At 33.7% G+C, this 27,821-nt stretch overlaps 2 protein-coding genes across 7 annotated transcripts in view; both read right to left on the minus strand.

The window, feature by feature from the left end:
* Positions 1-867: 867 nt before the first annotated feature.
* The window catches only part of LOC308658981 (transport and Golgi organization protein 1 homolog), a 50,578-nt gene continuing 23,624 nt past the window's right edge, over positions 868-27,821 (minus strand). For 3 of the 6 annotated variants that reach the window (XM_081311934.1, XM_081311939.1, XM_081311938.1), the window contains 17 exons: positions 14,751-14,822; positions 14,467-14,571; positions 13,711-13,833; positions 13,507-13,612; positions 12,432-12,487; positions 12,253-12,343; positions 11,943-12,081; positions 7,075-7,176; positions 6,168-6,228; positions 6,016-6,051; positions 5,871-5,938; positions 5,651-5,751; positions 5,332-5,469; positions 4,283-4,359; positions 4,084-4,155; positions 2,512-2,674; positions 870-1,501 (listed from right to left, as the gene is read on the minus strand). In XM_081311934.1, coding sequence (XP_081168060.1) covers positions 1,182-1,501; positions 2,512-2,674; positions 4,084-4,155; positions 4,283-4,359; positions 5,332-5,469; positions 5,651-5,751; positions 5,871-5,938; positions 6,016-6,051; positions 6,168-6,228; positions 7,075-7,176; positions 11,943-12,081; positions 12,253-12,343; positions 12,432-12,487; positions 13,507-13,612; positions 13,711-13,833; positions 14,467-14,571; positions 14,751-14,822 — 1,830 coding nt within the window. In that variant the 3' untranslated portion in view covers positions 870-1,181. Of the gene's footprint in view, positions 1,502-2,511; positions 2,675-4,083; positions 4,156-4,282; positions 4,360-5,331; positions 5,470-5,650; positions 5,752-5,870; positions 5,939-6,015; positions 6,052-6,167; positions 6,229-7,074; positions 7,177-11,942; positions 12,082-12,252; positions 12,344-12,431; positions 12,488-13,506; positions 13,613-13,710; positions 13,834-14,466; positions 14,572-14,750; positions 14,823-27,821 lie in introns of all 6 variants that reach the window. The other 3 variants (XM_081311936.1, XM_081311935.1, XM_081311937.1) reach the window with 3 other exon arrangements.
* LOC308658489 (A-kinase anchor protein 9-like) lies at positions 17,675-27,813 on the minus strand (the record flags this gene model as incomplete). Its single annotated transcript, XM_081311209.1, has 7 exons — positions 17,675-17,946; positions 21,811-21,955; positions 25,395-25,583; positions 25,805-25,996; positions 26,827-26,948; positions 27,081-27,144; positions 27,535-27,813. 7 exons carry the CDS (start codon positions 27,811-27,813, stop codon positions 17,675-17,677), a joined length of 1,263 nt encoding a protein of 420 aa, XP_081167335.1.

A 27,821-nucleotide genomic window follows, 5' to 3' on the forward strand; every position in this document is an offset into this window, starting at 1 on the left:
CGTAATTAAAATTACAGTTCTGGAGAGCTAGTTCTTAGAAACATTGTTTTAAAGACAGTAGTTACAGATTCAGGACTTGCTTTAATTGATTTTTAAATAATATATATTTGAGTATCTATCAAAAACAAGAATTTAATTCAGCCCATAGTTGCTGATTAAAGACATTATAAGCCTTAGAGTTTCATTCATTCTTAGAGGATTATACTTTTCTAATTTTTTTATCATATTCCTTGAAAATCAGTGGCAAGGTATGGGAAAGAGAAGAGTGTGTTGTGTACATTTTAAAAAGAAATTTCCTTATTTCATATAGACACAACATACCACCTTATATTTTACTGTTATAATGCAATAATGGCAAAAGCAGTAGAACTTCAGGTCAAACAACTCTTGCTACTAATGTAAACTCATTCTCAGAAAACCATTCTCACATGGACAGTGGTTAGAAAAAAGTACATGAATGTGCTACAAAAATAGAGCCACAAGACTTCTCACAAGTAAAAGAAATCCTGTGTAGAAGTCCACAGTTGACCAAGGTCCAGCCTCCTTAACAGTGAGCAACAGGGAATATGCTGTCAAGTCACCATCTTCAGTTCTGAGAGTGAGTTTACATGCTTCCCCAATGGCACAAAGTCTCATGACGATCCAATGAATCAACAGACACTTGGGAAATATTAATAAACAATTTTTTATGAACTATTACAACAAAGAACTTCAGCAAGAAGGAGAATGAAGTGTATGATCTTTGAGTAAACATTTTTAGTGTAATAGTCTCTTTGACCAGATATTGAAAGAGAAAAAAAATCAAGCTTATAAAACACCATTTCTCTGTTATCAACTGGAATACACTAAACATAGGATAATGGAAATACATGTTCTTAAAGCATTTCCACAGGAAATGTCCATAATTATGACATTCTAAATCATTTAGCAATTGTATATGCTACATTAACTAAAACAAAGGTATTCCTTATTGCACATTTTAAACTTGGAAGGATACTCTAGCTTAAGTGGGGGATATTTAGGGGGAAAATATTTTGGCTCAAAATGTATACTGCGCCAAGGCAGCTTCATTCTAAAAACATAAACCATTTAAAATAAACTTTTATATTTTGAAGCCAATAATCCTTTAACTTGATGAATAGTTCATAGTCCATTTTCTGACTAAGTGTCAGAGGTTAATTTTATGGGCCCTGTTTTAACTCCTGTGAACGGCCCTCACTACTCTGAGAATTAGGTGTAGGTGGAGGTTCATCTTTAAAGCCTGAAGCCATTAAGTCTTTTGCAGCAGGTGATGGCCCATAGTCTTGGGGACCATGAGTTGGAGGTGGTAATGGGGCACCAGGAATGAAGTACTCTCTTGGGCCAAATGAGCCTAAAGGTCTAAATGGTGCTGGTGCGGGTCCTGGAAAAAAATCAAGAGGGTCAAAAGGCAAATCCTGTTTTCCAGGTGGAACACCTGGTGCATATTGTCTGAAGCCTATTGGTGGACGCATACCAGGACCTGGAAAATAAAAAGGAAGTTATGTAAATACCCAGAAATTTCTGAACTAGGGTGATTTCAAGTATGTTAATATAGTCTTTAATGTCTCCCAAGCCTAGAACATCAACTGGTGAACATCCTGACTTGCTAGATGAGGCAAACTGAGATGGAACAAGTTTAGGTTATAGCCTTTGACCAACCAGCCATGAAGCAACATATTAAGGATTTAAACATGGCTCTACCTAGCTCCAGGCTTGTCTTTTTTCTTTCCCTACTATATAATTGCAGAATTATTTCTATCTCACAAGAGCTCCATTTATATTTGTAAGTACTATATTACCATGACAAGATGATAGATTATGAAATAAGAACTTTACTACATCAAAGAAATTTTGATAAAAGGAAATCCCACTATTTATTACTGTATCCATTAAAAATTCATGAAGTATTTCAGCATGGACTTTACACATGCCATCAGAATCAAGGTGCATGCCCTCCTGGAAAAGGCCTTCCACAGCCACCTAATTAAATCAGCAACATTTATTAGGTCACTGTTAAATCCTCCTCTTTAACACTTCCCTCTGACTTTTCTCAAGGTAAGGAGGGTTTGACTTTTCCTTTTCTATATTCTATAACCTACTGCTTATGCTTCCATTATGGGTGATTACAAACTTTATGTTATAGGATTTTCATATCTGTGACAAAATTTTAAGTTATGACATGTGTCTCATCCACCTTTCCATCTATTGCAGTGCATATCTACAGATTTTCAACAAACATCTGCAGAAGTAATATTTCTGGCTTTTCTGTATATAGCCCCTTATCCTTGTCTATGAGAGATAGCTATTGCCTATCTCAGTATAAGATTATGTAGTGTCCCATATGTCCCAGAAAACTGGAGGAAAAGTTAAAATGTACTCAGCTTTATCCTTTCATTGTTAAGACCTGAGATAGCAACCGTTTTAGCAAGCAATAGAAATGAAAGATGAATGTGATTTACAAGTCAATCACTACTGTTCAGATTATCATACCAAATGGTGGAGGAATTGGCCGAGGCCCAAAAGGCCCAACGAGCTGAAGTGGCGGTCCATACCAAATGGGAGGTGGTGGAGGCCGTCCCATCGGGGGGCCCATTGGGGGGCCCATGAAGGGTACCCCTGAGAAAGGAGGGGGCCCTTTCATAGCCATATGAACCTGCAATTTAAGATTTGAAAGCAGTTAAAAGTTTTAAAATTCCTATATATTAAGACAAAGTACCAACACCGATAAAAGCTAAAACCCAAAACAGGCACCTGTCCAGAGAACACCATCAGTGCAACAAAACTCTACCCACCCCTCCTGTGTATTCCCCCTGACAGCTTACAGAAGTTGGAAGGATGCCACAAGAGGGAGCAGTTTGTTACTGATTATATCTGCACAGGAAAGGGAAAGGCAAGAGAACTGGCAGAGGTTATTAACAGAGGTGATTTCTGACCAGTATGTCATGCTGTGTTCACTACAATCTATTTCAAAGGGAGTCCCCCCCTCCCCATCACTTCCCTTTCATCACAATAGCTCATTATTTCCATATTAAGAATGAACAGAATAAAATGAAAAATCCATTCTCTACCCATGTAATAATAGCTACTATTCAGAGTATCTTCAGTAAGTCTTTCATATATTATTCAACCTCTGAGATCTTTAAAGTAGACTGTCTTGTTTTAAATAAGAGGGAACAAAAGCAAATGGAATATCATAATTTGTTGAAGGCCACACTGCATATTAAAGGAACTCAATCCCAGGTTTGACTCCAAGCCATGCTTTTCCCACCTCTACTCCTCTCTAACAATGGGTCTTTGCTCTCTTTTAAATCTTCTACTACAAAGGGGTTTGGGGTCTAATCTAAGCTGCCCTTAGATTTCTCCAGAGATGTATATTCCTGGAATATATATACACTGGAACTTGAGAAGTATTTTCCATCACAGTGCTATATACACAAATTAGGAAGACAAGGCTTTAATATTTACTTTCATTTACTGTACACCATTTGAGATATTGATTTATCATTTCCTATGAGTAGTGGGTTTGAAACTAAACAATTAAAAATTTATTTTATTATAGAGCTGCAGAAGACCTACCAGATATAATAGCAACACAGTTACAAGAGAATACACTTATGTGAACAAATGAGACCATTTCTTGGGACTGGCTCAAGAGGTCATTTCAGATTATCATTGTTTCACTGAAACAGTATTTCACTTTCAGAAAATCTGATACCAGTCTAATTCAAATCACTCAAAATAGGGTTTGCACAAATGGAGGAATTCTTAAATAACATTCTTCCAAACAAAAATAAAAATGATGAATTATGTAATTTATAATGAATTTACTTTGCCTTAGAACATTCAACACAAAACACCATATAAAGTTAGAGTGATAACTTTTCACATTCTGTAGTTCATTATAGTTGTACACAGTTAAGCAACATTCCCAAGTGAAGGAGAAAAGTAAGCTCAATATTGCATGCAGTTTAAAGCAAACAAGATCAGTGTCATGCTCTGAATATCCTTCCCAGAAATGCACAGAATAAAACCCAATTCAGTTCTCAACCTCTAAGTACTTACTCCAACTGGATGCTCAGTCAAAGAAGTAATGGTGGAGACTGAGGGGGTCTCAGGTTCTTGGGGAACAGTTTGCTTTTTTAAAAAAACAAATGGGATAGTACAAATAGAACACAAAGAAGGATAAAGCAAAGAGCAAGTACTGTAGGAAAGCTACATGTTCCTGCATGACCACATGATTCACAGTAACTACAGAACTTACCTTGCCCTCATTTGTCACCTTAGCTGGAGAAGAACTTCTGGAGCTGTTGTTCACGTGAGCTGGACCACATCCTGGGTCTGTTAGAGATCAAAGAATGGATTCAGACTTATTCTAACATGAAAAGAATAAAAATCCTCCATCCACAATTACAGATTCTTTGAAATTACTTGGTCCCTTTACCAGAGGCAACGGGTTTCCCAGATGCCTCAGAAGACCAGTACGAGGTAAAGGTCCATCCATTGACCCTTGGGAAAGAAAGATCAGAGCCCTTGTATGTATTTTTCAGAAGAAATAAACCACTGGTGGACAGGTCAGGGTTCAACAATAACTAGAAAGCAACATGAAACATGGGTTTCCCAGGGGTTGGGGTCATAGCTCAGTTGTAGAGTGTTTGCCTAGCATGTGTGAGGCACTGGGTTTGATTCTCAGCACACATTTAAAAAATAAATAAAGATATCATGTCCATCTACAATTAAAAATATTTTTTTTTTTAAAAAATGGGTTGCCCAATACGTAAATCACAATTTATGAAGAGACTTAAGTAAAATAAAGAACTGCCTTGGGTTGATAGAACAGCAGATTAATAAGTACTGGTCCTAAACTTTAAGCTATAGACTTGAAGTATGTATAGGCTGGCTTTTCTTTAGTCTGTATAACCTGCCTTCCAATCTTACCAAGACTACAGTCCTGTTTAGAATTGGAAATAAGACTCAGTATTTCATGTTGGAAATATGTATGCTACATAAAGTTTAAGACTACTTTTATAATATCTGGGAAAGGAACACCATAGAGATTTAATTTAAAGATAAAGGTTTACACTTCACAGTGTAAAATTTAAAAGAAAAAAACAATACAGGGACCTCCAGGAAAAAAAAAATGTTTTCTATTCTAGAACAGATTTTACAGAAAACATTCACTAAGATAAAGTACAAAATTATCTTCTATATATTGTTCAGGCCCAAATTCTATGTTTTCATTAGAATATTCAAAAGGGGAAAAAAAACAAAACCTTGAAGCAGTTTACTATAAAGCAACATGTGAATGCTCACCAAATCCGTTTCTAGGCGTATCCTTTCGATTAAGAGTAGCAGAAGGAGGTCTCCCAGCTGGCTCTGTTATCAGTGGAGGGGAACATTCTCCACCACTCATGGGGGATGGACCAAAAGAGCCATTATGGCTCAGTGGGCCTAAAGACAACAATGCCATGTTACTACTTTAAGGCAGCCTTCTCCCTGACACCAACCCTCACCTCCCGCTTTAGCAAATCATTCAGATTATTTCATAACCATTACACACAGAAATAAAAAGTAATTTACATACATTCTGCACCAAGAAATAAAATAGCTCCTTTTACAAAGTGTCCCCTACCTCTCCGAGGAGGATTTTGTAAATTTGGTCTTCCCGGCATAGGTTTTACAATCACGGGTTCATATTGCCGCAGTGCCATCTTTTGGGCCATTTCCAATAGTCTTGAATATTGAGAAAGAATGGGCTGAATTATGAAACAGCAATCTATTCCTTCATAGATAATATCTAGCATAACCTTAAAACACTATAAAACATATAGTAAGATACCAAAATCACATACTTCTGTCTCAAATTAGCAGCTTCCATTTTCTCTGCAGCTAGAGCTCTTTCGGCAGACCGAGCTTTGAGCTATTAAAGAGAAAATATTCAAATTCAGTTGCGGTAGGCTATGCACAAAATAAAGAAAAGGGGGAAAAAAATCTTACCCAGTTATCATGAGCTTTCTTCTCACTCATAGCAATCTGAAAAGGACAACACATTAAAAAAATATGTTTTTAGGGACTCATTATAATAGCCTATAATTGTCTGTATTAGATATCAAAGAATTCTGCAACTACAGGACAGTATTAATTACTACCTGGTTTTTAAATGAGCGCTCGGTTTTCTGTAATTCTTCTTCCATCTCTTCAATTCTCCGCCTAAGAATTACAACAATTGAATAACATCTGAAACATTCTGACCATTTTCCCTTTATTCCATCAGCTATACTTTTAAAGACTTTATCATACATAAGAAAAACATTTCTATAGTTATATGAATCCAGTGTGATCAAAACTAATACTACAGGCCAGGTGCAATGCCACATGCCAGTAATCCCAATGATTGGGAAGCTGAGGCAGGAGGATCACAAGTTCGAGGTCAGTCTCAGCAATTAAGTGGGAACCTATGCAACTGAGACCCTGTCTCAAAGTAAAAAAAAGGTCCAAGGATTTAGCTTAGTAGTAAAGCACCAAAAATAAATAAATAAATAAAATAAAAACCTAATACTAATAACTTCTTTATCATTTAATTGCTAGAGATTCTGAATGATAAATTATAATTTCCTTAACTGTTTATCAGTGTGTTCTCAAGTAATTCTGCTAGAAATATCTTCCTCCTTAAAACTTTTTTCTTTTTTTCAAATTATATCCATAGAAGATTTCCAAGGTCTATCAAATGCCACACTTTTGTGGGTCTTGATACATCACACAGCAAACTGATTTCTTAAAGAATTACTACAACATACAAAACCCTCAGAACTGTTTGCATTGACCAAGTTCCCTATGGTCTTGCCCATTGGGTATAAGTAAATTTTTGTTAACATTTTTCATTTGTAAAGTTGAAATTTATTTTTTCTCCTGTGTGAATTGAATGTATTCATATCCTCTCATTATTTATACTTCCATGCTATTTTCTTCTATCTACATAATGTAAAAAAAGATTAAAAAAGAAAGCTAACACTAGTTCATTAGACATTGACACCCTCCTTTAGAAACTGAACTCACTTGTAATTTTTAACTTCCTGTACAGTGGAAACCACCTTTTCATCTGCAGCTGACAGCCACTGCTCTTTTTCTAGTCTCTCATATTCTTCTTGGATTAGTTTCCTAAAATAAAGCCAGTTATCAAATCAAAAGTTTCTCTCTGTGAATATCACTTCCCACAATTCTATAAAATGCTTAAGCACATAAAATAGGAATTCAAACCTGCAATTTTGTAAATCAAACTCTGGCAAATCACTTACATTTTCTAACTTCTCCTCTTAATTCTCTACTTACCAGTAAATAAATAAATGTGAAAACAACATGTGCCCCAAGGGCAAGTATCCTGTGTGTAAGATAATAAAAACTCACTTTACTTCAATGTGGAAGATCAGGACTGATCAACCTAACATCATTAAACATATTAGGATAAAGCAGGGGATAATTCTTTTCTCGTTTCTGCCTTGGGTAGGACACTAAGTATATCTTTGTCATGGAGGAACTCTTTTCTCAATCCAAGACTGGTACCATAATAAAGATATAATCAGTCAAAGAAAAAAATCTTCTAGAATATGTCTTTTAGCTATGCAATTAACCACAGAACATTTTTCACACTTTAGATATCTATTTCAAAAGAATTGCAATTAAGCAAAAAGACAAATCTGAGTTTTGATAATGTCTGTCAACCAGAAAAAGAAGCCAAACTGACCCACGATCAGAGTATTATCTACTGACAAGATTTAACTCTGATCATGAAACTCAAGATGTTCATCTACTGAGACAAAGGTAGCCACATTTAATGATTTAAAAAATACTATTTTCTGCTATCCTTGTACTACTTTAGCTATAGTTCCAGTTCAAAAGATAATTAACTTGAAACTTAATTTTCCATAAATCAGAAGAATTATAGTAAAAAAGGATTATTGATACCAAATAGAAAAAGGGGATTATATATTCTTATATAGCTTCTCATTTAATTCTTCAGCAAGTATTTTATGAGTGGCTATAATATACTAGTTACCTTGTAAGATGCTAAAGAATAAAAGAGCTCACTGTTTCAGGTATAAATGACGCCTAAAGGAATATAATAATTTTCCCCACTGGCTTAAGAAGGAATATGGAGAAAACTGAATCTTGAAGGACAGAGAGAATTTTGTTTCCAATTATCAAAGAGTTAGTCTGAGAGCACTAAGAACATTTAAAACATCTTTATAAGAATATAAAATTGTGTTTGAAAGGATCCAAGCTAAAAAGGCAGTGAAGATATATGTATGTGGCCAAGATCCATTAGAAAAAGGAATCTCAGAATTACAAGTAAGGCTGGCACTTTATGGTACTTTTCTCCTAGGTTTACCCACATATTGAAGATAACACAAAGATATAATGAGTCTGAACTAAGCCTTCATCAAATTCCTGGGCTTAGAGGAAAAAATAAGTGTTTGGGGCTACAAATAAAGGGACCCTTAATAAAAGCCCTAGCCTTTGAGTTTAGATTAGAAAGTACTGCACACTTAAGTGATGAACAGGCAAAAAATCCAAAAGGAACAATACTGAAACATTGAAAAGACAAGTCATTTTTGAATTATCTTAATTGCTAAGTTTAAAGTGACAATCTTACTCAAGTAATCTCAACACTTTTCTATAAGAAGATAACTTCATCTTAGTCCTCAAATTTCATCTATAATCAAATTTCATCTATAATTATCACAACAATGTTAGCCAATCAAAACTGACCAGGCACTCCATAAGACAAAATTCTGTGAGAAAAAATCCCACAGAAAAGGAAACCACCTAATGGGGTTATCCGCACATGTTTTAAAATCACTGTGCTTTATATAGTCAAAAAAGTAAAGTCAAGATTATGAATTTCAGGGCTGGGAATATAGTTTAGTTGGTAGAGTGCTGCCTTGCATGCACAAGACTCTGAGTTCAAACCCCAGCACCACAAAAGAGGGAAAAAAAAGATTATGAATTTTGTCAAAGGATTAGAAACTATAAAACCAAGAAATAGTTGGGTGTGGTGACCTACCTATAGTCGAAGATACTCAGGAGGCAGAGGCAGAATGATGAGATTAAAGATAGCTTGGAAAGCAGTAAGACACTAGTCCCTTATGAGAAAGAGCAAGGAGTCTGGGGAGGTGGCTCAATAGTAGAGCACATGGCTCAAGGTCCTGGGTTTGAGCTGTAGTACTGAAATAGGACTGGGGTTGTGGCTCAGTGGTGAAGCACGTGCGGGGCACTGGGATCAGTCCTCAACACCACATAAAATAAATAAAATATTGTGTCGGGCTGGGGATGTGGCTCAAGCGTTAGCGCACTCGCCTGGCATGCGTGCAGCCCGGGTTCAATCCTCAGCACCACATACAAAGATGTTGTGTCCACCAAAAACTAAAAAATAAATATTAAGATTCTCTCTTTCTCTCTCTCTTAAAAAATCCTATAAAAATAAAATATTATGTCCATCTACAACTAAAATAATATTTTAAACCCTGAACTTTTTAAAATCCTAAACTCAATGAATGATTTTAGCAGCAGATTTGGGAAGTAAAATAAATCCTAGCACTTTTAAGACAGGTCAGAAGAAAATATCCAGAAGAAATAAATCCAGAATGTAGGAGGCAGGGGAAATCAAATTCTAATATGCATTATTATAATCAGAAGAGAGAATGAGGTAAAATCAACATTTAGAAAAAGACTCAAAAATTCAAGAAATGTTTAATGGTCCCAAGCAACATAACTGCAAGAGGAAAATGTGGGTGGGGTGGGGAAAACTACACCTAGGCACTTCCCAATACAACTGTTAAAAAAACAGAGAAATGACTACAGGAACTAGGGGAGGGATAAGACCAAACAACAATGATAATGGACTCCTTAAAGAAAAAATTTAAAACAGATGGTAATTAATTGGATATTTTTAAATTGCTAAAACTAAGTAACAGTCAAAATTCAGTAGCCAAAAGAAAGATCCTTCAAAAATGGAAACTGGTTTTAGCTCTAATCATGAAGTTCATGTCAACCTAATACAGATTATAAAGGTAGCAATATTTAGTGGATAAAATACTATTCTCTGTTTATCCTTGTACTACCTTTGATACACTAATCAAATCTATCATTAAAGGACAATGTTCAGATAGAATGAAAATAATTTCAAATAAGAAACCAACAGTGTAGAATGCAGAACTACAGAAACTTTAAATATGTGTATAAATTGAATGAATGTCTTGTGGAGTTCACAGTATATGAAGTATTAACATACAATGCCACAACAGTTATCTGATTCAGGAGCTACTTAAAGCCCATAAAAAAAAATAATAAACCTATTAATCTATGTCAGGTTTTTATTAAATCCAGAATATATACCATGGCCTTTAAATTATGAGAAGATGAATAAAATTATAATTATATAATTATAATTCCATTATAATTTATGATTACATCAAGCTTATACAGGGGATGAGGAAAATGATTAAAAATATTTAAACTATTAAAAAGATACAAGGAAGAAAAAAGAACAGGTCATCAAATAGAAAGCAAATTCTTCATAAACCACAGGCACATATTGACATGGACAGACTTATATTTTAGAAAGTCCACTCAAGCGGCTATAGAGAAAATTACTAAGAATTTGAAATAAATTATATAAAAATATAAATAACGGAGAATGAAGACAGATCACCTAGGTTAGAAACAGAAAAGATGACACAGGCATGAACTAACATAGTACCTGGGGATGAGTAAAAAGAGTACAAACCACAGATGATGACTGAATGAATTTTGGAGGAGTTGAGGAAAATAGTGCTACAATTTAACTGCATTACAAAGAAAATTAATTGCCATTTAGGTCATTCATATTACTAGTAGGGACAGAGAAAACAAGTGTTCTTTTTAAAAAAAAAGTGATAAAATGAGAAATGTTTCTTTGAAACAGGCCAGGCATTTAGAACTGGCGTGAACAAAAATTCAAGATTCTAAAAAGGTCGCTTGGAGATCAAAGAATTTTAGAAAAGTTAATGGAAAGGTTTCAATATTTAACACATTAATTAGGCAACAGAAGTCAAAATACCTAAAAATATTTAGGTCTGTAAGAAGGTCTGTCTTTGCTTTAACAAGATTATATATATATATATATATATATATATATATATATATATATATATATATATATGCCGAAGAGTAAAATCAGGTGCAAACAAATAAAATATGACACAAAAAACCTATTTTTAGAGAATTCAAGTATTTTTGGGGATTAAAAACTTCAAATGACCTTTCAAAAAATAACTAGCTCCACACTGAGAAGATTAATATATAAATATATACTACAAACAAGTACTTCTGTAATCATAACTCCTAAGGTCCTTGCCACAGTTCAATTTTTAGTGTGAACATCTGAGATATTCAAGTCCAAAACTTGTACCATCAATAAGTAAATATTATTCCTTTTTGAAGTTTTTATTCTACTAAAACATGTCATTCCAAATCACTCAGTATTTTTAAAGGTCCAGAGTTAGAGATACAAGTTCAAAACATTAGAATTACATAACTGATCACAATGAAAGGTAATTAAAATAAATAGTGGGATCATAGAAAGGGTCTAGATCTTTGAGAGGTATCTCCACATCAGTGACTGTTAATACCAGTTTACCACTTCCTGCCTTCATATGAATTTGACAATTGATTACGATGTCCTCACAGCCTTAGTTTATGGTTCCAACTACCTCAGGACTCTTAAGACTGACGATGGAAAGAAAAATGCAACTTATAGGAAACAAAACACAAAGGAAAAAAGACAAATCTCTACTTATTACAACTAGAAGAAATTGTAAATAATCTTAAGAAAAGATAAAATTATCTGTTAGTTCACACGGTGATAACAATAACAATGAAAATCTTACTTTTGTAATGCCATCTCATTTTGCTGGTAGAGTTCATTTAAAATCTCCACTTTCTGCCTAAGAGTTTTGCATTCCTCTTCCAGTACAACTTCAGAAGACCCTAGTGAATTGCAGTCACTTTCTAATTTCTTTTTTTGGTCTGTAAAGGATAAAACAGCTTATCTCTATATGTGTACAAGGACTTAAGAACTTGTTTGAGGGAGTAGTGCCAAGAAAAGTAAGAAGCATGAAAGCAAGAAGCCATTCTTTATCTTTCCAATAAAATTTTAAGTCTTTCCAACATGGCAATTTCTTCTCAAGAAGAACCCACCTTCTAGATTATATTTTGTGGACATCGAGGCTGTTAGCTTAAGTTGTACAAGTTTTAGATCCTCTTCAACTACTGATATTGTAGTTTGTGTCTAAAAATTGCAGAAAAGAGAGGTATTCTTAAAAGTGAGGCACAGGAAGAATTCACAGGCACTATGGGACTCTTACAAAGAACTATACCCGAGAGACATCCATCATCTGCTTAATTTGATCTTTGATCTTCTCGTTCCGATCACCTAAAAAACAAAAGACTTTAGCTTTTTCTTTCCTTACTTTTAACTCTATATTCTCCTACCTTCCCCAAACTAAAGAATGATTGTGTTCAAACACCAGAAGAAAAAAAAATCAATTAAATAATTAAACTGATTAGACTAATGACTTAAGAGAATTGCAAGCTTAGATTTAAAAAAGAAAAAAAGAGAGAGGTGAATTTCAGACTGGGGTTGTGGCTCAGTGGTGGAGTGCTCACCTAGCATGTGTGAGGCACTGAGTTTGATCCTCAGCATAAAAATAAATAAAAGTACTGTGTCTGTCTTAAAAAAAAAAGGTGAATTTCTAGTATGCACAACTAAAATGTTATCTATGCTATTCTTGTAAGATAAAAGCTTTTCTTCTCTCTGAGATCTATCTTCACCTGGGCAAGTAAGTGTTTTGTTTAGAAAGATTCAATCCTCTATTTTCTCCCTGAATCTACTACCAGGTGTGGTTTGAAATACTTGCTATGTAAGCAATATCCAACTTGGGAGAAAACATCTGGAAATATTTTCCTCATCAGTAAACACTGTTACACTCCCTCTCTAGCTTTCTGATAGTCTCTAGCCTCTGTTCTCACAGCCTTAGTTTATGGTTCCAACTACCTCCGGACTCTTAAGACTGACTGTGGACCTTAAAACCACAGAGCCATAGAGATGATGAGTATCAAAATCAAGTATCATCTGAATAAGTTAAGAAATAAATTTCTCTTACTGTACAATGTTCAATACTTAGAGGTATAGGATGTGACTATTGTAGCTGCAGTGTACTTACTAGTTTTCAATGGGATAGAAAAAGTCAATGTTCTTCACATGCCTATTGCTACATTATACCCCAGCAACCCACCTCTGCCAATGCAACAGACATATCTATAGATCCAGTGATATGTGTCTACAACCCTGAAGCTTAAGAAGAAATTCAGCCAGCTGAAAAGTAGCATCTGTATACTTAATTAAAGACAGGAAAGCAAAAAAGGATTCAACCTCCCTGAGACTGATCTTACCTGCTACCTCTCCATTGGTTAATTCATCTGACTCATCTCTACTTTGATCCTCAGATTCAGATTCACATTGTAACCAATTCAACTGTGTGATGCAATTAGTCAAAGCCTAGAAAAGAAGCAAAAGGTTGGAAGACTCTCAATTTTAATTCAGAAGATTTCAGGAGAATTCATGAGATGAAACATGTATTTGGAGTATAAACTTACATTAATAGTATCATCTTTGTGACTAAGAGCTACTTGTAAATCTTTCTGGGACTTCTCAAATGATTTCATTTGTTCACTGAGCTCAGCGTGTGATGTACTCCAGTCTTTGACTTCCTGCTGCAACTGAAAAGTCAAAACACATGAATTCCTATGGGTTAGGGAGGGGTTTCTGCACTGGATATATCAGGACTACAAGACTTAGACAAAGAAATAGAGAGCCATACTCCTCAGTGGCCTGCCTCAATCGAGGGGGTTGAGACCTTGGTTAAGGAAGAGGGCAGAGTGGCCCCAACTCTCACAGCTGCAGTAAGAACATCAGAGCTATCAGGAAGTTGACCCTGTTTATTGCATTCCCCAGAAAATTGCTGCCAATTCAAATAATTTACCTCCAGCAGGAATGGCTGGGCACATATGACTGTCTCCTAAATTTAGATTCCTTATCATGTAATCTTCCCTTGGCCGGTGAATCAGTAACTACTCAAAAGAGGATCATAAAATACTTAATTTTCTGGTTTAAAAAGTTTCTTTGAGGCTATGCAAGTTAATAACTGATTGACATTTGATAAGAAAAGCAATAATCCAAAAATCCAAAACAGATGGAGACCATATATATGCACTCAATTTGGGGAGCATTGCATATCTAGAAAAGGTCCTACATGAATATTCCTTACCTCAGAAACAGATCCAAGAAAGATACAAAGATAATGATATTCACTTCTCTAGTTTACATTATGTATGACATCAAATTTTCTTTACCTGTTCATTCTTCTTCTTAAGAATGGTATTTTCTTTCTGAAGCTGACAGCATTCCAACTTCACCTTCTCTTCACGAAGCTTAGCTTCATTAAGGACAATTTGAAGCTAATGCAAAACACTACAGTTAGTGAACTAATTCCAAAGAAAAAACAAAGTTATACTTTCCCAAACCAGACATCATATAGTTCTCATTTTTTGCACATTTTAGCACACCTCAAATTTTTGGTCTGCAACAAAAATAAGATGTAGTATTAATATCCGTTAGCAAGAGTTGGCAGCTTTACCTCTGAAAGTTCAGAAGTATTCACTGAAATGACATATTTAAGCTTCTCTATAGATTTCTTATTTTCCATTATCTGCCAGGTGAAAACAGAACACAAAATATGCATTATGATTTCAGTAGAAATACTGATATATATATATGTGTGTGTGTGTACACACACACACACATATATATACTAAAAAAGATAAACACAACAAAATTTTTGTCAAGCCATCCCATTACATTTCAGGTAAATGCAGGGGATCCAGCTTTGGACTAAGCAAAAAATCAAGAACTGAAAGAGATGAGGGAAATGAAGTCATAAATATTTCATGGCATCCACAACCTTACTGTTTATGAGATAACCAGAAAAAAAGGTCAAAGTATAGAAAATCATAATGCAATAAGCAAATAAAATGTTTTAAAGCATAGAAAATTAACTAATTAATTACTGTTTCAAGTAAACCAGTTCAAATTAGTAATTTTTTTTCTAGTGATAGAGAAAAAAAATTCCCAAGATCATTTTTAAAATTTTCTTATCTGAAGTAAAAATTGTACTTTACATACAGATGTTTTCTGCTGTGATTCATTTAGTAGTTGTCTCTGCTCTTCCAAAAGTAGGTTTAGTTGAATATTTCTCTGTTTTTGATCCTCAAGTGAAAATTTCAAGTCCTTGTGAGAGAAATAACTTGATTCATTAAAAATGTTTTGTAGTGGCTGGGAATGTAGCTCAGTTGTGGAATACTTGCCTTGCATATACAAGGCTCTGGGTTTGATCCCCAGCATCCCCCACTCCCCCCCCCCAAAAGCTTTGTAAGTACATGATTACACCTTTATTAATATTAAATTGGTAGCATTTGGTAATAGAAAATAAAACTTTTGTTCAGTTTATTAAATTTTCTCTCATTTGTGGAAGCTAGAGAGACAGGAGGAGAGGGGGCAGGGGGGAAGGAATCTCATGAAAACAGAAAGAAGACTAGTAGAAGAAAGGCATCAAGATGGAGAGAGAAAGGGAGGCCATAGAGAAGTACTGGGGAATGAAATCTAATCAATTATGCTCTGTTCATGTACATATATAACACAATGAATCTCACTTTTACATACAATTATAATGTACTAATTAAAAAAATAATAGAAGGCAGACCAGTAGAGGAAGGGAGTCAGAGGAGAAGAGGAGGGTGAAAGGGGAGCTACTGGGGAATAAGACTGATCAAATTATGTTACGTACATGTACAAATGTGGCATAATGAATCTCACTATTGTTGTTACAATGCACCCCCCCCGAAAAAGCTTGGTAAAATAATAACACTTTTAATCTTAAATATTAATCTTACATAGTTAAATATGAAGCAGGGAACATTTCTCCAAATAACAACCTTTAAAAATGTGTTTTTGCTTCACAGTTTCACTATATTAATAGTGTTTTTTTATTGTTAAGTACTTCTGTATGAATAAGTTTCTGAAAAAGCCTAATGTTGTTCTTTTTTTAGTTTTTTAAAAATATATTTATATATATTTATAGGTGGACACAATACCTTTGTTTTATTTTTTTAATGTGGTGCTGATAATCGAATCCAGTGCCTCACGCATGCTAGGTGAGCACTCTACCACATGAGCCCCAGCCCCAGCTCCAGCCCCCAATGTTCATTTTAAATCTTCTTGAAGTATAACAGAAGGGCTCCTGGTACCAGGAAAGTATTCTTTTTACTCTTCTTTAAGAGGAAACAGGAACCAAAAAACTACTTTAGTATTAAACCGACATAACTGCCCTATTTATCAAAATGTGTGTGTACTAATTCATATCCCAAAAATATGGTGCAGCAGAGCAATCTGTCTGCTTCCTTGGATGTAACAAAAATTTATCGTACCATTAACATTTCTTCATAATTCAGTTTAGATAACACTACAACAATATTCAACACATACAAGAGTCTAAGGTTGTCATTTTTTAAAAAATATCTTTTTAGTTATAGAGGGACAGAATACCTTTATTTATTTATTTTTACGTGGTGCTGAGGTTTGAACTCAGTGCCTCACACATGCTAGGCAAGCGCTCTACCACTGAGCCACAATCCCAGCGATTAAGGTTGACATTTTAGACAGAGAAAAATCTCAAGAGTTTAGATTTTCCAAAAATAGAAGGGCAAAGAGAATACCTCAAGTTGTTCTTTATCTCTCTCTTCATTGCGTCCCAATTTGGCTTTTTCCTTCTCTAAGGCCCACTGGAGCTCTCTTGATTTTTTCTGTTCACTTGCTAGTGTTTCATTAAGTAAACGTAGTTCATCGGTCTTGTCTTTTACTTCCAATCTAAATAAAATGAATAAATGAACTTTCATAAAACTATTCTATGTATTGAGAGAAACAGGCAACATTTTCACTAAAGGGCTGAGGCATATTATAAACTACCTAATAGAAAAATATAAACTATTAAGAGATTAAGGATTAACTGTGGTTTATTTCAAATTACCTGTTCCTAGTAGTACAACTACCATTATTTACCAATGTAACAATTATCCAATCTGTTTCTAGAAAAGAATATTAACAAAACATTTCCCTTGTCTTTTACTGAACATGGGAATTGTCATGCATTTTTACAAACGAAATACCTTGGTATTTACACCAACAAATATATCATTTTCATAAGCGTTATATCTTCAAATACTGTGTATTTTAGCTAACTAAATTCTGAAACATATTGAGATCATAAAGGTTAAGTTCATATTGGCTGCAGGTAAAATAAAGATCACAAGTATATCTTATACAAGTCTCAAATAGAACTGAGGGCCACAATACAGATTGGGCCAAAACAATCTTAAACTTATAATTTGGAAAAATTGGGGATTTTCACCCTCTACTGTAGTTTTTTCCTATGAATAACAAAATCACATGCTACTTAAACAACATGTATTTTATTTTTATAATATCTGCATAATATTTATGACAAATTTACTCCAATTCCTTCACTAATACACGTTTGTAATAAGGAAGTGTGGTATACCTGAATGCTTCTAATTCCTTTAGATGCTTATGCTGTGCCTTGAGTTTTGTTTCAAGTTCCGATTCCGTTTGCGCAAGTTCATTTTTTAGTTCAGCAACTACCATTTTTTCTGAACTCAGGTGTTCTTGAAGTTCACTTGCTTTGTCTTTCATATTGCTGAGCTCCACTTGCATCTCCAGAATTTGAGACTGCTTCTGCTGCACAGTATATTCCAAAAGTTCTAAAGAAAAAATGATCAATATTTATAATTTAACCTAGTAACTCCTATTTGGTTTATAAATATTTTATTGATAAGAACTGATTTGTAGCATAGGAGATAACTGCAAAGCAATCATGAAAGGATTACAGTCCCCAAAGTTTAATACAAATAAACTTTATGCATGTTTTCCTCATAGTGGTAGTGGCCAAGATTTCAGAAGTATTTATGAAAATAATAAAAGTTTAACAACAGGGGCTGGGGTTGTGGCTCAGTGGTAGAGTGCTTGTCTAGCATGCATGAGGCACTGGGTTTTATCCTCAGCACCACGTAAATGTAAAAACAAAGATATTGTGTCCACCTAAAACTAAAATATATAAAAAAATAAAAAAACAATTTCTTTATTTATTAATTTTAGTTGTAGTTGGACACAATACTTTTATTTATTTATTTTTATGTGGTACTGGGGATTGAACCCAGTGCCTCACACAGTTAGCCACAACCCCAGCCCTCCAAGAACTTTTGAAAATCGCACATAGTACTTGTAGGAGTCATTCATGTATCTATGACTATAATGGTTGCTTCTTTTGTTTGGCTTCTCTTTGCAGACAGTCCTTAGGAACTTTACTTTTATAATTGTTCCAGAAATGGAAGTCCAAACTCCAGTTGAGATCTTGTTTTTTTCAATAAAAGCGAACCAAAACTTCCATAATACACATTTGTTACAATGAAAACAAACTCAAGAATTTAAATCTCGGCCAGGTGTGTAGTGCAAGCCTGTAATCCTAGTGGCGCAGGAGGATCATGAGTTCAAAGCCAGCCTCAGGAATGGTGAGGTGCTAAGCAACTCAGTGAGACTCTGTCTTTACATAAAATATAAAAGAGTGGTTGAGTTCAATCCCCCAACTAAAATCTTATACATGTTAAATAAGAACAGGTTACAAAATATGCATCAGGATCCTGTTTTTATGACAAAAAATATACTTATGTACATATGGACATTGAAAAGGTCTGTAGACATATTTACTTGGGTGTTAAATAGTCATTATTTTAGGATTTATGTGACTCAAGATGTGATTTTTACTCTCTTGTTTTTCTATCCCACCATAAATATGTAACACTACATATTTAATAAGAAAAGTTTTTACTTAAAATTCTAGCAAAGTTCATCAATAGACATTACAATTAGTAAGAATGATATTACAAGAAGGACATAACATTGACTTTAGATGATAATCATGTCAATTTAGCTTTTAAAACTATTTCTTAGGGGTAGAGGTTAATAATTTACACATATAAACATGAATCTACAGAGATAAGACTTCAATAGCATTCTATATAAACAATATTAATTACCTTTAAAACTTTTCAATTAAGCCTTTGTCTACAGGGATATGTTTAATTTAACTTATTATACCTGTTTTCTCTGAAGAATTTTAACATGATTCAGCTTTTCAATGACAAATTTTGAGCTTGTGTTGTGATTTTAAAGTCTGCAAAAGCACAGGTGTTTCTATCATCACTACATGAAACAGTTACTAAAGATGCATGTGTCCTCAATAGATACGATAAGAATTTAATAACGATTTCCATTTATAGTTAAATTAAATAGACTTTTATCAGAAAGTGGGGAAAAGATCCAAGCAAGCGTATCACAAAAACAATAATCCAAATAGTTGATAATCATATGAAAAAGCACTAAGCCACTTGAATAATTAAAATCAATTAAAACTACAATTATGTACTGCACACCAAACGGATTGGAAAGTTGGCAAAGTTGTATATAACATAACTCTCACATACTGCTAGTGCATGCACAAATTGACAAAACTACTTTTTAAAAAAATATTTATTTTTTAGTTGTAGTTGGGCACAATATCTTTATTTTATTTATTTTTATGTGGTGCTGAGGATCAAACCCAGGGCCTCCAATGTGCTAGGTGAGCACTCTACCTGTGAGCCACAACCGCAGCCCCTAACAAAACTACTCTTTAAAATAGTTTGGTGTTCTCTAATAAATTTAAAGATATGAATCCTATGACCCAGCAATTTCACTCCTAGAAAGACATAAGCACAACTGCATTAGAAACACTTTGCAACAGTGTCCACAACAGCATTGACTCTAATAGCTAAAAAGCAGAAACAATCCAAATCTAATCAACCACAGAATGAAATATTATATAAGTTGTAGAATATCCAAACAAGAGAATTCTATATGGTAACAAAAATGAACTATAGATAAATGCAGTAAGTTGGGATAATTCAGGAAGGTGACAGAAGCAAGACATAAAATATACAGATAAAGTTCAAAAATAGAAAAACTAACATATATGATTTTGGAATATATAAATTAGTAATAAAACTAAAGAAAAATCAGGATAACCTCTAAGTTACTAAAGAGGGGGCGGCTTTAGGACGTGGGCAATGTTCTACTTCTTAACACAAGCAATGTCTCCTCCACAGACATTCATATAATAATGTTATACTGGGGCTGGAGTTGTGGCTCAGCAGTAGAGTGCTCGCCTAGCATGTGCGAGGCCCTGGGTTCAATCCTCAGCACCACATAAAAATAAATAAATTTAAAAAAAGGTATTAAGTCCAACTACAACTAAAAAATAAATATTAAAAAATTTTTAAAAAATAATGTCATACTGAAGAGTTGAATTGTTCACTTTTCTATATGTTGTTATAGTTAAATTTTTAAAAAGAGGGATTAAAAAAGAAATGGCTACTTTCATTATGGATTTCCTTTTCCTTTAGGTAGTTATCCTCTAGTATGTAAAACACCTTTCTTAATGTACAGCTTTAAGAGAGTTCAACATCTCTAGCAATTAGAGAAATGCAAATCAAAACTACTCTAAGATTTCATCTTACTCCTGTCAGAATGGCAATCAATCATCAAGAATACAGGCAACAACAAATGTTGGCGAGGATGTGGTGGAAAAGGCATACACTCATACATTGCTGGAGGGACTGCAAATTGGTGCAACCACTATGGAAAGCAGTATGGAGATTCCTCAGAAAACTGGGAATGGAACCACCCTTTGACCCAGCTACCCCATTCCTTGGTTTATATACCCAAAGGACTTAAAATCAGCACACTATAGTGGTGCAGCTGTATCAATGTTTATAGCAGCTCAATTCACAATAGCTTATCTATGGAACCAACCTAGGTGTCAATCAACAGATGAATGGATAAAGAAAATGTGGTATATATACTCAATGGAATATTACTCAGAGCTTTAAAGAAGAGTGAAATTATGGCATTTGCCAGAAAATGGTTGGAGTAGGAGAATATCATGGTAAGCAAAATAAGCCAATCCCATAAAACTAAAGGCCAAATGTTTTCTCTAATTTGTGAATGCTAATTCACAATAAGGTGGGGGTTAGTAGGAAAGAATAGGGTTACCTTAGATTAGGTAGAGGGAAGTGATGGGAGAAGAGGGGAGGAAATTTGGGGATAGGAAAGATAGTAGAATGAAACAGATATTATTACTGTATGTATATATGTGACTACATGACCAATATGATTCTTCAACATGTATACTCAGAAAAATGAGAAATTATATCCCATCTATGCATGATATATCAAAGTGCATAAATGAATTCTACTGTTCTGTATAACTAATTAAAACAAACAAGCAAAAAGAGACCATGAAATTAATTTGTTTAACTTGGTCAAGGTAAGGCTACTGTATTTAAAATTAGATACAGTTGTTTAAAACCAATTTGACAATCCTCTAGCCACTACAGTAATCAATATAATTAATGTTATGAAAATGAGAAATCAATACCACTAAAAGGAAATGTTTTAACTGAGTAATAATAATGTAAAGTGAAACATTTTCACCCATTTGTGTAATTATATGAGTCTGTTTTGTAACATACCTAGGTTTGGTTTATCATTTTCTTGTTCTCCTTTCAAGGTCATTTTCTTGTCATTAATTTGAGCACGTAGTACTTCAATTTCAGATAATAAGCTTCTTCTGTCTATTTTTTGGAGATATTCCATAGCTGCTTGATATTCAATACCCTTTTTGTAACAAAGGAAAAGAAAAAATCAAGTGAAGAGAGTTGTAAAGATAATAAAATTAACAACCAGAAGTCTGAAGAATAAATGAACCACACATGCTAAAGTTTTTTTCTTTTAAAAATTTCATTATTTTTCTTGTCTAAAATGTGGGAAGATTTCTTGCAGATAGATGCTTCTTTACCTCTAAATACTGTAGTGTATTTCCTAAAAATAAGAGCATTCTTTTACATAACTGCAGTACAATGATCAAAAGAGTAATTAACTTATCATAATATTATCTGGTATAGAGAGTTTAATTCAAATTTTGCCAAAAGTTCTTTAAGAAAAAAAAAGTGATTCATTCCTTTGTCTTTTGTGATCTTAAATTTTTTAAAGAGTACAGACAGGTTATTTTGTTACATGTCCATTAATTTAAAAAAACTTTTTTGGACTAATGTAAGTCAAAGTACTTGAGGGGTTCAGCCAGCTTTCCCCAATAATAGCTTATATAATCAGAGCACATTATCAAAACTAAGAAACTGACATGGATAAAATTCTATTTAAACTATAGGTTTTAATAAAATTTCATTTGTTTACATGTACTCATTTTTTCTCTTGGCATACAGTACTATGAAATTTCATCACTTGAACAGGTTCATATATATGTACCACAATAAGGGTACAAATTATTTCAATCACCACGGAGACTACTCTGTAGTCCTACCCTCTCTCCCTAATCCTAACCTCTGGCAACTACTGATATGTTCTCTATCACTATAATTTTGTCATTTTTAGAAGTTACATAACACACAGGAAGTTTAGGGTATTGATTGTTCCTTTTTGAATTGGTGAATAGTATTTCATTGTATGAATATATCACAGTTTCTCCATCCATTCACTTACTGGAAGACATCTGGGTTGTTTCAAGTATTTGATTATTACAAAGAAAATTACTGTGAACATTCATAAATAGGTTCATAAATAGACACAAGTTTTCATTTCTGTTGATTAAATATCTACAAGTGTGACTGCTAGGCTGTGTAACAGATGTACGTTTACCTTTACAAGACACTGCCAGATTTAGTTTCCAGAGTGGCAGTCCTACTTTACACTGCTTACCAGCAATGTATGTGACATGCAGTTTCTCTCCCTCTTTACCAGCACTTGGTGGAGTCACTATTTTTTATTGTGCCCAGTCTAATAGATGCATGGTGGCCTCAGTTGGTTGTGGTCTCATATTTCCCCAAGTGGATTCTGATTATGCATTTCATAGAAGTACAACAAATTAATTCCTTCGTATTAGGAAGTACTTGATGTCTTTCTTTCCTCATTACTGGTAATATTGATTCTGATCATTTGGGTGGGGTTTGCAAGGTTTCTTCAGTGTAAAGTTACTGTTTTTCCTTTTGTAGTTAAAAATGCTCTTTTAGGAATTTTACTTTTCTTATCAACTTTTTCACATTAGTTTTAGCATCCACTGTTGATTATTGCTGAATTGATCGTTACTATATTGTTGAATAAAGTATGATCTTATAATTCCTTTGTTCCTTCTACATTTAATAGCTGGCATTCAACTGTGATAATATATATCCATCTATATGAGATCATGAATTCTTATTTTACTCTTAACTTTAAAATCTGTCACTTTCATTTTGTTTGATCTTTTAATTTTCTAACTTTGGCCAGTGAGGGAACCTTCAACAAGCTTCTGTGACCTTCTGTCATATTCCCTTATTTCTTTGAATAATTCTTTACATGCTGGCAAAATGAGGGATTCCAGGTTTACCTTATTGTCTTCCTACTCTATTCTTGGAATCACCAGATTCAAAAGGATTCCTAATTCTTTTAAATGGATAATATATTTAAAAAAAACAAGTCCTGGGTACTAAGTATTGTGAGAAGATTTAAAAAATTTTTGTTTTAGTTGTAGATGGACACAAAACCTTTAACTTTTTTTTTTAAAGAGAGAGTGAGAGAGGGGGGGAGAGAGAGAGAAAGAATTTTTAATATTTATTTTTTAGTTCTCGGCGGACACAACATCTTTGTTTGTATGTGGTGCTGAGGATCGAACCCGGGCCGCACACATGCCAGGCGAGCGCGCTACCGCTTGAGCCACATCCCCAGTCCAAAAACCTTTAATTAATTAATTTATTTATATGTGGTGCTAAGGATCTAATCCATCAATGTACACTGAGTTGCAACCCCAGCCCTGTGAGAAGATTTTTAACTACTGATTTGATTCTGTTGTAGGTCTTTTCAGGTATTTTATTTCTTCCTGCATGAATTTTGATAAGTGATTTTTTAAAAATTTCACCTCAATTTTTTTTATTTTTATAAATAAAATAATTTATAATATTTTGTTATTTTATTTGTTGCATGTTTAATTATGATCTCATCTTCATTTATAACATTTAAAAATCATAATGAATTCTCCAGAAAAGATTTTCTTATTAGCATTTTCAAGGAACCAATTTTTAATGTTTTATCCTCTATATTGTACTGGTTATACTTTATTATAGTTAATCCTCATTATTAATGGATCCTGTGTTTTCAGATTTGTCTACTTGATAAAAAGTTTTTGTAACCCTCAAATCAATACTTGTATTGCTTTGTCACACATAGTTAGAGTAGTAAAAAATTTAAATTTCCTCATGCACATGTTCCTGGCTGAGTTAAACAAGGGCATACTCTACCTTTGTATTTTAGCTCTCATATTGTACACAAATGTCCTGTTTAGTAACTTGTTTTTCCATATTGTGCTTTTTATTTGTGATTTCATGGTTTTAAATGGCCCACAAGTGAAGGGCTTGGTGTTCCTAAGTGCAAGAAATCTGTGATGTGCTTTAAGGAGAAAATTGTGTTAGATAAGCTTCTGTATGATTGCTCTTTGCCGTGTTAAACATTAATGAATAATATACAACACAGAAAGTATTTTTTTTCTTTTTTTAATGGCACTGAGTACTGAGCCCAGGGCCAAGAGTATGCTAGGCAAGCATTCTACCACTGAGATACATCTCTTCTCCCCTCCCCATATAAGATTTCTTTAAACACAACCACACAGAAAATAAGATCATGTATTGACTGGTTGGTGAAAATATTGTGATTGAGGCTTGCAGTAATCTATTCCTGTATTTCCCACAGGAGCAATGACTCCTTGTAGGTTTATAAAATATAACTACTGCAAATAATGAGAAGCGACTGTATCTTATTCCTTCTCTTTTCTTTAGGTTTTACTGTTCTTTTTAACTTTCCACGTTTGAGGACTAGCTCATTAATTTTAAGTTTTTCTTACTTTCTAATATAAGACAAAAGGTAATGTTCTTCTCCTTAATACTCCTAGTGACCCCTGTTAAAAATGCTAATCTTCATACTTAAATTAAGACTCTAAAACAAATCAGCAACTGATTTTCTTATTACTATTAAAAATAGTATTCTTTAAAATAAAATTTTGTTTTGATACCTGTTCTTGTATTCGCTGTTCGAAACACTTTAATAATCCAACTGCATCTTTAGTACCTAGAGCTGTCAGTTCAGTCTGAAATGCAGCTAGCAAAACATTGCGCTCCTTTAAGAAAACATGTTGGAGAGCAAGTAGAAATTCCCCTCGCCAGTCCGGGAGGCTCTCATGAGATTGAGAATTATCATAAACCTAGCAGAGTACAAATAACAAAAGTTAGGTTTCAAATAAGCATGTTTTTAAAACATTCCACTAACCAAAATAGGTATTTAAAAGAACGTATGTATTTTCAGACTCAAAAATACATACAATAATTTATGTGAAAATTCATATAAAAAAGAATTTAATTTACAAAGTTCATTATTGTCATTAAAAATAACAATGCTACATAGAATATAATATTCTTTGGGTACCTCAGATTCCCTTTGCACTTGTATTTTGGTAATTAAATCCTTAAGAGATGAGATGATCTTAAGGTAAGCTCTTCTCTCTTCTAGCCAAAATTCTGAAACCTGTTGAATAGAATGATCTTCTCCATCACCACATGGTGACTCAGTAAGAGAAAGCACCTGCATGCCCTCATTATGAACAGCTCTCAGTAATCCCTAGAAACCAAAATCCAAAAGCCAAAGTTATGACAACTCCTCCAAATACTGAAAAAATGAGAGCTACAAAGAAAAATAAATATTAAGCAATATAGCATTATGAAGCAAAATAGATTTAGAAAAGCAACTGCAGAAAAGAAACTCCAGGCACCTTTACTAAATGCCTTCTTCCTGTGGAGAGCTAAGTCAATTGCAATAGATGGTCTATGATTTCCATAGCTTTCATCTCTTAAGTTCCTTCAGTTTAGCTAATGTACTCTTCCCAGATTTAATGATTAGCCATTGATTTGACCAAAAAAAATACTGTGAGAAAAACTTCCATTCCTTGAGACTACTTTTATAATTTTGGCAAACAAAAACACCAATAATAAAAATTATTTTTTAAAATCTTCATAACATAATTATTTAATATATTGTATTTTATTATCTGTGGAATATGGGAATAAAATGAAATAGATTCTCATGGATTTTTTTTTCTTTTAAGTCATTTATTTTAGCCTGTTTTCATTTGAAGCATGAGGTGAGTGCTACTCTTTGCTTCTATTTGATGGGTAGACTGTACTAGACTTTGTTTGAGCAACCAGGGATGCTACTTCCAACATCCTTTTTCCTCAATATCTAGTTAACAGAGAATTGACAAAAAGATCTGGTCACTCACTAATCCTGGAAGAAAGGAGGGTGTGGAGGGCAGCATATTTTCTCCCTCTCTCTCTCCCTTCCTTCAATCTTTCTTGCTATACAAGTTTTTTCAGAGATCCAGTATATAACTTTAAATAAACTACAATGTTCAACATAGAAATTATACAGGCTAAGTTTATTAAAATATATACCTTTATTTTCTTTGGAAATGATTCTGTTAAATTTTCACCTTCTTCTCCTCGTCCTTCTGATGCTGTGTCAAATCCCTGATTTTGTGTAAGATAAACTCCCTGACTCCAGTCTGATCCAGAATCTAAAATAAAGAAAACAATCATTTGTTGTTAAACAAAGAAACAAACAAAAATAAAAAAACATACCCTCTCCAAACAAAAATAACACGTTTTAATCAAATACTATAAACATTCCAGAATTTTATATAACTTACCACTGGAATATATTTCTCTAGTTTGGTAAGCATTAGAATACGTTAATTCAGGTATCAAGGATCCCTAATTAGAAAAAAGAAACAACATACATAAATATTTTTGTTTTAATAAAAACAGAACCCAAGGAACTATTTTGCTGTTATAATGCTGTAAAAAGAAAAAAAAAAGGAAAGAAAAAGAAAAAAACTCAATCTAAGCATACTTGAAATGAAACTATCTATGATTTATAACAAGTCTATAATTTTTTCCTTATGGATTTTACCATAGTAAGAAGAGATAGTTATTATTTAAGAACCATAACAAGTTGCAAATTTACATAAGAACTCTATTATCTAATACAATGGGGAAATTTAAGAAGAGATATTTCCCAAATTTCTTTTAAAATTTTTGCTTAAAAACAGATTGTTGACAACAGTGGAAACTCCCCCCACATGAAAACAACAAAATAAATACCTCTTTAGGTCTCAGACACTGTATCACTGCCTTCAATGTACCACACTCCTCTGTCAGTAACTCAACAGCAACATAATGTTCCCTCTTTAAAGTTTCAGTTTCTGAAATATGTCTGGATTCCATATCCAAAATTTCAGCGGCATGAAGTTCTTGTATGTGTTCAATTATTTCAGTAAATTGCCTAATTATTTCAGAGACTTTTTCTGAGGAACAGCTAGTCTGTATATCAATTTGAATTCCTGCGTTTTTAACAAGAATTTGTGGAGTCTGGTTGCTCATGTTGACCT

Source organism: Spermophilus citellus (assembly GCF_964194105.1).
Source record: "Spermophilus citellus genome assembly, chromosome: 10".
Lineage (NCBI taxonomy): Eukaryota > Metazoa > Chordata > Mammalia > Rodentia > Sciuridae > Spermophilus > Spermophilus citellus.